The 12,498-nt window shown below is 34.5% G+C and overlaps 1 protein-coding gene across 2 annotated transcripts; it reads left to right on the forward strand.

Annotated features, from left to right (window-relative positions):
- Positions 1-10,276: 10,276 nt before the first annotated feature.
- On the forward strand, positions 10,277-11,982 carry LOC117126539 (indole glucosinolate O-methyltransferase 4-like). Of its 2 annotated transcripts, none has more exons than XM_033274867.1 (4): positions 10,277-10,743; positions 10,898-11,208; positions 11,289-11,353; positions 11,450-11,982. In XM_033274867.1, the coding sequence occupies exons 1-4, from the start codon at positions 10,277-10,279 to the stop codon at positions 11,747-11,749; spliced, it is 1,143 nt and encodes a 380-aa protein (XP_033130758.1). In that variant the 3' UTR covers positions 11,750-11,982. The 2 variants fall into 2 exon arrangements, with proteins under 2 accessions (XP_033130758.1, XP_033130760.1); XM_033274869.1 differs by having other exon boundaries at positions 11,472-11,731.
- The last annotated feature ends 516 nt before the right edge of the window (positions 11,983-12,498 follow it).

Here is a 12,498-nt window from a genome sequence, read left to right on the forward strand (position 1 = left end):
GAATACAATTTCTTATCGTTCTTGTATTCGTTTTTTACATTCGTCTAATTTCCTTAACATCGCTTTTATTTTATCGTTTTTGTCAGTCCGGTTTACCGGCTTCTACACATACTCGTCTTCATAGTCGTGGTTTGATCAGTACCGGCTTCTTCTCTGCGAGCTCATCTTCAGCCTCACGTCGTGGACACGCGCTGACTCCCAGCTCCTCCGTAGCGTCCCAGAGATCCACTCGTCGTAGTCGCTTCAAGCCTGTTCACCGCGACCAAACCTCCATGGCGTCAATTTCTCCATCTCCACGTCGTGGACACGCGCTTGCTCCGCCACGGGATCTCTCGTCCAAGTCAGCTCAGGTCCCCTTGTGCTCTGCCCCGGTTAGGCTCGTCGTCGGAATCAATCTCGCGGTCGGGATCAAGCTTTGCAGTCGGGATCAAGCTTCGCAGTCGGCTCCGGATCGGCCAAGAGAAAGCTCGTACTCTCAAATGGTGGATTCTTCATTATTTGCAAGTCTGGGCCTCAGAGTTCTGCATCTCTGCAATTAGACCTCAAAGTTTCATAATTACAGAAATGTCCACCCGAATCAGCCCCAAAGCTTCCAATTGTGCCGACCAGGCCCTTAATATTTGCAGAATGGTCCCTGAACTTTTTATAACTCCGTTTCTGACCCCATACTTTGTAAATTGAAACCATAACCACACGATCTTGTCCAAAACTTCTCAAAAGTGCATTTTAGCCCGGTCAAATGCAAATGAACACACAAATGCAATATATACATCTAAATGCATCCTAAAATTACTTGTATAAACTCAAATGAGATAGTAAAAACTTATAAAAATATGAGATATCAATATAGAAATAAAAAAAATAATCGTTATTGACAATATGTTTTGGTAAATAAATCCAAATAATCACTTTTACCTATTTTATATGATAAATAATTAAATTTAAATAATATTAACATAGACATATAATATTTTTTATTATGTCTTAAATGAAGCTTCTTACTCATATGGTTTTATGACCATTTGTATTTTTTTATAACAAAAAAAATTAAATCATTGATACCAAAATTTTCAGTATATAATTTTTAATATTTTCGTAATTTATCAATACTTTATTAATAAAATTTTTGAAACTTAAATATTAATGTATTTTGATATTGTGTATAGTTAATTTAAACAATATTAAAACATATATATTATTTTTAATCTCAATAAATATTAAAGGAGACTTCCTACTTATATGGTTTTATGATAATTGGAATTTTGTTATAAAAATATTAAAACCATTGATCCCAATTTTTGATTGTGAGATTCTTAATAGTTTTATTAATTTATAACAGTTTTTAAAAATTTAAAATATAACATATACAAGAAAATCTAAATTTTTATTTTATAGTTGACGTGATTGTTTAATTTAATTTAATAGTAAAAAGTTAAACAAATTGATACAAGATACATAAATCATTATTAAATATTTATGATCTAGAACAACTAATTATCATATATATATTTTAGTTATATTCGGTAATTTCATAGCTATTATATAATGAAAGAAAGAAAATTGTTTTATATACTAATATTTAATTATATAATTCGTTTTATGAAAAATATAATATATATTTACATGGACAAACCTTTTTTTTAATATTCTAAAATCATTATAGTCATGTCAGATGACATAGTTCAAAGATTGTAATTCTTCTTAACTAATATATAAGATTTGTGGTGTTTTTAGTCTCTATATGCATAGAGAAACTAGGACCTTTATTATGGATCACACGAAAGATAAATTGGTAAGGTCCACGAGGTTACACGTATATTAGAAAGGGATATGTCAGAGATATACGTTATACCTATTTAAAACGTGTGTTGAGAGTTGGTGGCTGATATGACAGAACAAAATTAAACACACAAACTTATCGACACACTTTCTAACGAACTCGTCCACGTAAATCAGAGAACATAAATTTGTAGAATTAAAAACATGATAAGAAAAATACCAAAAATACTAGAAAATAAATACAACGCAATTATTTATCCAAAGTTCAGTTAAAGTGGCTATGTTTCTAAAGCATAGCAAGATGCAATCTACTATAACCTTAAGAACATAGATTCCATGTGTAAGAGACCATATGTCTTTTAATCAATACGCCCAAGATGAGACTGTACTTTAAACTCTAAAATGAGGTCAGTGAAGGAGATATCAGATGATATCTGGTGAGTTGTGGACTGGATGGTTAGTTTGCTAAGCAGATGTCGAATACATGAAAGTACTTTCTCCGTTTGATATTATCTGTTGTGGCTTGCAATATTGTAGATGTGACATTAGTGGTTCTAAAGAGTAAGTGAGTTCCTGCGTTTGCAGATCTCTTCCATAGGTTTAGACTATTTTGCGTGAGGGTACGTAAATGATAAGCCTGAGCGAGTTGATATATCATGCTTTTTGTGGGTTTAAACCATTAAACAAGTCTGATTTAGAGTCTATATAATATGTTTCGAGTTTGTTTTACAATCTCCGCAGGTTCAGATACATTTTAGAACACTTTGGAGATTTGGAGCTATGAGAGATGTGACATTAAAACTACAAGTCAGAGTCAATTATTGAAGATGGTGTCGACCAACACACCCTTTGTGTTGGTCGACACCCGTTGGGATCAAGCAACCGACACGAATTTAATGATGTTTAAGAAATGGTATCTTGGCTCATAGGTTTTTCTTATTTGCAAAGAAGTCTCTGAACGTGTTTTAGACCTATATTATATATGTTTTTAAGGCATTATTTAAGCTATGCTTAATTTACTTATAGAGGGTTTTGAGAGAAAGATCAACACTCATTCATAGATTAATTTGGAACTCCATTATTTCTATCTTTATCTTAATGCAATTTCTTCATACTTTGATTATGCTTCCTTTGATTATCTCAGAGTAATCACCATGTTAGATTTAGGGAATTCTAAGGTTTATGATGAATTGCTAAATTGATAGAAGTGCTAGGGTTATCCATTGATTTCGTCATCACAGATCTATATATATATAAATATGTTCGCCTCCCTCCTGTGATGCCACGTCATCAAGTCGTGCGTTACGGGAGTGACACGTGTCCCATTTTATATTTGGGGTCAAAATAAAACAAAAAGCTGTCAGGGGTAATTGAACCCAGCAATGGTAATTTCTCTTAGAACCACTAGGCTAAAGTCAATTTTTATAAATATGTGGCCGCGAAAATACTTATTATCGTGTTGGCTGGAAGTCCATGTTTCTTTCTCTTGTGGCCAGGGCCGGCACTGAACTGACGTCAAGATGAAGATCGTGAAGTTAAAAACTTTGCTCCAAACAGTTTTGCAATGTTTCCAACCTTTATAACTTGATGCATATAATATATATCAAAATATATTTGTTGTACACGCTTTTATTAGTTTTGCTTTTAAAAGAAGATATTTGCAATTATAAATGTTTTGTGTCAGTGAAGTAATGGTTGAAAAACTTATATACATATGTCATTTTAAAATAACACCCAACTTCTATATATAATCAATACATATGTCCATGTTATATTCTAGACTAAATATTTTCTCTTTTAAAAATATAGAAAACAGTTTTTTTAGTCTACAAGCAAATGTTGTAGAACAAGTATGCACTATACAAAATAATATATATTTAAAATCCATACACAAAAACATAAAAGTTAATATAGGCCTCTTTCTGGCACATGAACACTCCACTATGAATAAGAATTAAAAAAAACAGTACCGTCATCAAACTTTATCACAAATCCACATTTGTACATCTATAATTATGAGTTGGACAATTAGTTAATTTGATACAATACCAAAGCAAGAATAATCGAAAAACAACTATACCACCGCATACTAATAAGTAACACATAACAGATAACCAAATTCTTGAATCTTAAAACAAATTTCAACTCGAGCATTTAGTAAATATCAAATTAACTAATATCCCGCCCGTAGGGCGGGCCGACCCTAGTTTTCTATAAAGTTGAGTTCTAGAGTAATTAACTAGAATCCTGATTGTAGGATAATTGATTAGATGTGATATCATGATTGATTACATGAAATTATCTTTGATGAGAAAAATTATTATTTGTAAAGATATTTGTTTAGGGATTTAGTGAACTTATGATATTGTTCTTAATGCTTGTCTTAACTTTATGAATCCACAAAGAGATTTAGTATTCTAGGATCTAGACATGGATTTTCTCTGCAGCGAGAGCTAGTTTATTTGATAATTGTGATCTGAGTTCATAACTATTCTTGATTAACCTGTAGCATTCTATTATTTTCAATTCTGACGTACCTGTTTGATTTTCATGGATCTAGTATTTTCTACATTTATTTTACAAGGAAATTCATTGGTTTATTTACTACTTTCGGCTATTGATCTACCTATATACTACATCACACTATGAAATAGCAGAGTAGCTCAAGGGTAAATTTAAGAATATCAACGTGCCGATTCCAATTCAAAAATTGGCACTATTTGTGGGGAATTAGAAAGTAACGGTAAAAAAAGATCAACATGCCTATAAGTAACGTCACCGGCATGGATACAAATCAACAGGTTCTACATACTGCAGTCATAATGGAGATGATGAAGAACATAATGGGTCGTATCACTTGTCAAGACAAAGCAAAAAAGATAACCAAAAACTATCTCGCCGAAATAACGTCCACCATCAAACCACCAGCCGCCGATCCTACGACACATAAGAAACAGATCTTACGTACCAGAAACCTATGACTCAAGGAACCGATCAAACGAAAGCTCAGATAATCAAGATCAAGAGTTTGATGCAAAATATCAATTCAAGGTTCATAGAGTCACTAGTTCTTCTCATGAGATCAAACATGTTCTTGTTGCAACCCTAAAAACCCCTTTTACTAGGAAATCACGATGTCAAGTTTCGCCAGACAGACAAGCTATGTTTGCATCCAACATTGCCATGAGGCGAGCATAATTCACCGAAGAAGAGAAATACACTGGATATTGTCAATTTTTCACAGAAAGTCTCAACGGACCTGCCTTAACCTAGTTCTCTAGACTGGTCGAAGATTATATCAGCAACTTCCATGATCTTTCAACCAGTTCCTTAAAGCATTACATAATGTTTACTCGTCAAAGAGCATCTGCATCCGATCTATGGAAGATGTCTCAAGGTTCCGTAGAAGGATTCGTGGAGTTCATGGAAAATTCAAGGCAGTAGTCTCCATAGTGCACTTTCCAAACTACACAACAGTGAAAGCTCAGCACAAGGCACTCTAGATCAATTCAGATTTCAAGATGACATGTATGTAAACAGGACCATGTTCCTGCAAGACACCCTCCATCGCGCTAATAGCTTTATCATGATGGAACAAGTTAAGCAGGACAACCTGCGCAAGCAATCAGAAATGAAACAAGTAGCCACAAAATCGGTGAACACCTACTAAGAACCCATACAACATTCCAACAACAAGTTGGATAAAAATAAAAACATCATCTCTTTTCTCATCGAGAATGCGGGTTTTGACTCGGCTGCTATAGCACCGGAGAGCCCATTGAATGTTTGGAAGAATGAGATAGATGGGTTACCTCCTCAAGCATTCAGCATTCCTCATGGTACAACTTCCTAAGGATCATATCCTCAGGCCTTTGATGGAACCAAGTTCTATTCTTATCACAGATCATAAGGACACATCACTAAGGAATGCAAACAATTCAAGGAAGCCTTAAAGGCAGCGTTCACCAATGAATATGTAAATCCCAAAACACTGAAAGCTCGACCTACTAAGAACAATAGGATTTGGACCAAAAGCAAGAGAAGAGAAATCAAAAGTCTTAGGACATGACACAAGAAGAGCTTCATGTAGAACACAAGCAAGTTACACGTCGCCATCACGATGTCCAGATCTCCGAAGAAGAGATACCATATATTAATCGACGTATCAACACCATCATATGACTTTCTTCGTCATCCAAAGATGGCTCACAGATCCGAGATTTACGTGATAAGCTCAAGCAAAATTCAAAGCATATCGACGAAAGCTCAGCAACATCTGCTACTCAGCAAACTGATAATGTTCGCCAAAAAAATTGGCACAAACAATAAAAAAATTACAGTTTCCCAACCTGGCACGTTCGATCTTTGCCAAATATTGGCACGGAGAATCGTGGCGACGACATGTCGCATCTTAACACAGTTGACCTTCGCCGAAAGCTCAGCACGAATGATCAGTCTACAGATAAAGAGGAATACAAAAAAATGTTAATTTCTGTCATCGGCACTCCAGCACCATGGAGCATAATCCTTGAAACTCTATGGAGTCATTCAGGCACGGATAATCTGCCTGAATGTTTTCGCCAGAGGAATACAAAAAAATTGTCAATTTCTCTGTCATCGGCACTCCAGCACCATGGAAAACAATCCTTGGAACGCTATGGAGTCATTCAGTGAGAGTCATTGCCTATAACTACCACCAATGTGTCAAATTCCCAACTGCAAACCGGAGAACATTCACCCTTAAGGAAGATCAGAAAGCTGCTAGAAACCTCTTGAACACAGAGATGAATCTATAGAAGGCAAATTTTGTTGTCTAAATAGCTGCCAAACCTATTGAGAAAATTTATCCACAAAAGGATGAAATCATCGTGATCAACATCGAGAAAGACAATCGAGATTGAGTGGTAGGAATGAGTGCGTACTTAGCCATAGATATAAAGGAGAAGATCGTCAAATTCCATCGATGATGATCTTGTTGGTTGCTTTGTCTTGACTACTACCTTAAGGGTATATCAACGTGGATGTGCTCAGGCGAATCCTTCATTTTTTCACAGAATCCTCGGAATTTGTTGGAAGTGAACTGGGATCCATTATCAGTGATGAAATCGTACGGAAGTTCGTACATGCAGATGATGTACTTCTAGACGATGTTCTGCACTTCTTTGTATGTGACCTGAACGAAATCTTTTGCCTCCAACCATTTTGTGAAGTAGTCTGTCATCACGAGTAGGAAATGACGTTGGCTTGAGCTCGAAAAGGGGCCAACTATGTCCATTGCCTAGCGTATGAATGGGTAAAGTGTTGCCATCATACCTAACACTTCGTTTGGAAAGTGAATGGACCATGCCTCTAACGTTTATGACCTTTAGAAGCATAATCTTTGCAATCTGCTACTATTTATGGCCATAAATGAATGAGTACTTTAACCATAAAGTCAAAGCTCGACGTAGTGGGAACTTGGCGTTTTGAGTCTACGAGATTCCCATTTATCGTGAGGAAATGTACAGTCAGTGAGGTATCATAAGATTGGAAGCCTCCACTCTACTACAGTGGTGTCATTGACGTCTTCATTAAAAGTGTCCATATCAATATCCATGTCAGTTTCTTCCACGGTGGGAGCAACGATTTCAGATTTCTCGTCGGACAATGTGATGCTCGGCTTCTCGATTCTTTCTACCAAAATGGTCCCATGTATCTGATATTTGGGATTACTCCCCAATGCAGCAAGTGGATCTGCGTGTATGTTTTCTTCTCGGGGAACCTTTGTTAGTTCGAAAACTTGAATTCCTTTGCGAGATCTTGGATGAATTTGAGGTAGACGTCCATACGTTTGTTCTTAGTATTGTAATATTCACTGTATTGATTGATAAAGAGTTCAAAGTCTCAATAAGCATGTATATGTTTTGCTTTTACCGCTTTTTGGAACTAAGGTTCGGCAATAATGGCCTTATACTCAGGTTCATTTTTTAATGCCGCAAACCCCATGAATAATGACTACTAGATGAGTTGCCTATTTGGAGACTGAAGATGAACTCTGACCCCAAATCCTTTATTGGATGAGTATCCATCAACATGTAAGATCCAGTTCGTCCTAGGAAGGATCAGATTATATTCTAGTTTATGAGCTAACTTGATAATGACGTCTGCGAGGACTTGTGACTTTTCTGCTGATTGGATTTTTAGCTGATATCACGTTCGCCAAGCTCGATAGCCCACTCCGTCAACCTGGCGGATTGGTTAGTATTATGCATAATAATTTGAAAGCGGTTGATTAGTAAGGATGATAATAGAATTAGACTGGAAATACGGCCTAAGTTTTATCGCTTAAGTAATGACTGCTAGAGCCCTTTTTCGAGTGTCGTGTTTCGGCATCAGTCATTCGTTTACTAGTGTAGAAAATGGGCTTCTTCTCCCCCCTAACCCGATATTCTTTGATGCGGACGCTACTAGTCGCAAGGGAGGAAACTGCAATGTAAAGATAGAGTGTATCTCCTTCTTTGGGTTTGGCTAGTACATGTGGAGTTGTCAGATATTTCTTCAGCTGTCTAAATCCTTCCTCACACTCGTCATTCTAGATAAGTATCTTGTTTCCTCAAAGGAGGTCATAAAAATGTAGGTATTTGTAGGTGGAGCGTGAGATTAATCAATTAAGATTGAGGATTGCTGAGATGTACTTTAGATTTGCCTTGATGCCTCTCTGAGTGGTAATGTACCCTAGGAACCCACAGGAGACAAATCCAAAAGTACATTTGGCCGGACTGAGCTTCGTGTTGTACTCGTTGAGGATGTGGAAACATTCGTTCATATGAGTAATGTGATCGGCAACAATTAATGATTTTACCAGCATGTCGTAAATATACACTTCCATAGTGAAACCAAGCTTGGTGGCTAACATTTTATTGACCAATCTCTAATAAGTTGCTTTTGCATTCTTTAGTCTGAAAGGCATCATCTTGTAATAATAAGTTTCATGATCACTGATGAATGCAGTTTTTTCTCTATCGCCGGGATGCATCATGATATGATTATATCCCGAGAAAGCATCTATAAATGTTAACAGCTCATGACCCGCTTTAAGGTCTTCATATCTCTTTATTAGGCTAACAATTTATCTATTAAATTTTATTTGATTCGTTATTTATTTTGATTCGATCCAAAAAATCCGTATATCCAAAATTCTTCGGAATAAAACGTATATTAAAAATCAATATTTGTTTAAAAATATAGCAAATCACAAATACTAAAAAATTTAGCGGCCAAAATCCACTCCACTTTTATACAGATAGATTTTATCTACAATTAAATATAAAGTTTCAAATATATAATTTTATATAGTTATTATTTTAACATATAATTTTATTAATTGTGTGGTAAAAAAATAACTTATAAAATTTTTAAACTAAGAAAGGACTATAACATTTTTACAAAAAACTAATTTTTTTTTGTAAAAATTTGTCTTATAAAAAATAATTAATTTTTAAAACTTTACGGAACATATACTTTCCCTAATTGTTACTTTTTAATTTATTTTATGCAAGATATACTTTGAAAATAAACTTGTATAGTTTTTTCTAGATTTACTTGTACTAAATAAAGTACCTGAGTTATCTGTAAATATTTCCAAATATTCATTATGTTTTTTTGGATATCCGAAAATTAGATACATATTTTCGAAGTAAAGCAAATTTGAAAATGAATATTCCTTTTATGAACAAAATCACAAATAAAGTTATAGTATTATTCGCTCTGTGCCCACTCCTACACCCATCATACCAGATTTTCAGTAATGTTTATTTGCATGGACTAAATTCTTGGGATAATTTTTGCTTGGCAAACTTAACTATTGAATGGCTGACATGAACAAATCCAGACATCGATTTAATTATACATCCTTATATTAGATTTCCTCCATTTCATAAAGATAAGTGTTTTATGTAAAAGAAAAATTGTTTCAAAGATATTTATTTTTTTTCTATTTTCAATACATTTTTATTAACCAATAATGATTAATTATGAACTTCAAAAAATTTAATTGCATTAGTTAAATTCTTATTGGTTTAGAGTTATGAGATATAAATAATAAAAAGTATTATTCATTTTAATACTATCATTTAATATGGTTTATTAGCATATGTGAAAATAAAAAAAATATACATCATTTTGAAACACATAATCTAGAGTAAATTTAGGGGTTTGAATTTATTTTATAAACATGGGATACAATGAACTTATGGAAGATGTTAGACTAATTTCTAAACGGAGGTGTAACCTACAAATATATTCTTTTTTATGATATTCAAGTGAAATCCAAAATATGATCTCATATCCGTATGGCCACATATTTTTAGTTAGTGTGGTGGGGTTGTTTTGAACCCAGATCGCTTAGCTTCTCAAAGCCTGCCTACCAGTAGACCACTCATGTGTATAAAATGACATTAACTGTGAATGTTGAAACCAATTTCTCTAACCATCCACATAAATCCTCAACTTTTCAAGAATGACAAACTATCTCCCAGATCCCTTAACCACTTCCACTAAACCCAGTCTTATTAAAGAAGAAGAACGATTTGATGAAGAAACATTGAGCTTACAAGCAGAGCGGATCTTGTACTCCGTTACATTCCCTATGGTTTTCAAAACCGCCTTGGAACTTGGTGTTATTGACACGATCGTAGCTGCACAAGGTGTATGGCTCTCGGCTTCTGATATTGCACTTCGTCTCCCAACAAAACCCACCAACCCGAAGGCACCGGTTTTGTTGGACCGGATGCTGGTTTTCCTAGCCAGTCATTCGATCTTGACTTCCCGTATGGTTCAAGCCGGAGAGAACGGTCAAACCGGAAATGGTGAGAGGCTATATGCTGCTGAACCGGTTTGCATGTTTTTCTTAAACCGTGGAGAAGGCTCAGGTTCTCTCGCGTCTCTGTTTATGGTTGCCCTAAGCGAAGTCTATTTTAAGAGTTGGTTAGTAACTACGACTTTCTTAACATTCATACAAAAAAAGTACCAAGTTCTTTATTTTTTTCACAAACAAACCAAATTATAATAAACCCATGCCCGTTCTACTAAACCTTCTAATATGATGGTCAGTCAAAAGTTAATTATTAATTCATAACAGGACTCATCTCAAAGATATGGTTTTAGAAGGAAAAGATGCATTCACCTCTGCTCATGGCATGAAACTCTTTGAATACATTGGTTCAAAGGAACCGTTCGGTGAGCTGTTTAACCGAGCAATGTCAGAATCTTCTACCCTCACCATGAAGAAAGTTTTAGAAGTTTATAGAGGATTTGAAGATGTAAATACTTTAGTGGATGTTGGAGGAGGAATTGGAACTGTTATAAATCTAGTGCTTTCCAAGTATCCTCACATCAAAGGCATCAATTTTGACCTACCCTCAGTATTAGCCCATCCTTCTGTTTATCCAGGTATAACAATATATAAGTGATTTTATTAAAATTAATTATATTGAATTGCTAGGTTTGATAACTTTATTTAATTTATATAGGAGTGGAGAATGTTTCAGGAGATATGTTTAAAGAAATTCCAAACGGAGATGCCATCTTCTTGAAAGTAACTTCAAATATACGCTTAGTTTTTAATAACAAATCATTAGTTTCAATGTTTAAGATAGATATTGACTATGAAATAAAATGGATAATTTGACAGTGGATACTACATGATTGGACAGATGAAGATTGTATAAAAATTCTAAAAAATTGCTGGCAAAGTCTTTCTGAGGGAGGAAAAGTGATAATAGTCGAAATGACTACTCCCGAAAATACAAAGATCAACGACTTCTCTTCGAACATTGTGTATGCCATGGACATGTTTATGTTAACCCAATGCTCGGGTGGTAAGGAGAGGTCTTTCTCCCAGATCAAGAATCTAGCCTGTGATTCGGGTTTTGTTCGTTGTGAAATCAAATGTCATGCCTACTCATATTGTATTATTGAGCTCCACAAATAGATTAAAAATGTTACGAAAGAAGTTTCATCTCGTCCTTGTGAAGACCACAAACCTAAGAAGCTTCTTTGTTCTCAATGGTTTTCTTTATTAATGTGTGTAGCATGGTTTACCGTTGATGGTTATTTTTTTGTTTTCAAGATTGTGGTGATTGATTAGTGTCAAGAAGGTGAATAATTGTAATCAATTCGTAAGGGTTGTTGTTGTTGTTTAATCAATTGTACTTTATTTGGTGTAAAAAAAGTACTTTAATTTAAAATGATACGCGGCATTTTATTCCAAAAAACAAAAAAAGTTTCTTGACATATTAATCCTAAACGTTAATCAAAAATTGGTTAAATATATTACTGAAATAAAATTTAAATAAAGTTTTGAAATCACATGTGTTTCATAACTTCTGTTATCAATCAAACTCTACTTTTCAGAAGCATCTGCAGATTTGAACATGGAGAGTTCCATGCACATAATAATGGTTAATTCTCGGATAATATTTGATTAAGCTTAAGCTTCAAAGATAATATTCAGAAACATTGGCAAGCAGTTCAGATCTAGAAAAAAATAATAGTAATACATCACCCAAGTTCCATGTTAGAAAATGAAGAACAAAGGAGATAGATAGTGAATTCTTTAGAGAAAGAGAAATAGAGATTTGAAACTGAGAGAGAGAGTTAAGAAGAAGAAAATAGATTCCTTACTTTTTTATTCATAACAGATTACGTATTTACAATACTGAAAGAGCAGCCTCTAATTTA

Source organism: Brassica rapa, chromosome A07 (assembly GCF_000309985.2).
Source record: "Brassica rapa cultivar Chiifu-401-42 chromosome A07, CAAS_Brap_v3.01, whole genome shotgun sequence".
Lineage (NCBI taxonomy): Eukaryota > Viridiplantae > Streptophyta > Magnoliopsida > Brassicales > Brassicaceae > Brassica > Brassica rapa.

What these genes read in the sequence shown, in the direction of transcription:
- LOC117126539 (XM_033274867.1), top strand. Translation starts at nt 10,277, where the DNA reads ATGACAAACTATCTCCCAGATCCCTTAACCACTTCCACTAAACCCAGT. An exon ending in GAAGTCTATTTTAAGAGTTG is followed by an intron (nt 10,744 to 10,897) that starts GTTAGTAACTAC and finishes AATTCATAACAG; the next exon opens with GACTCATCTCAAAGATATGG. An exon ending in GAGATGCCATCTTCTTGAAA is followed by an intron (nt 11,354 to 11,449) that starts GTAACTTCAAAT and finishes ATAATTTGACAG; the next exon opens with TGGATACTACATGATTGGAC.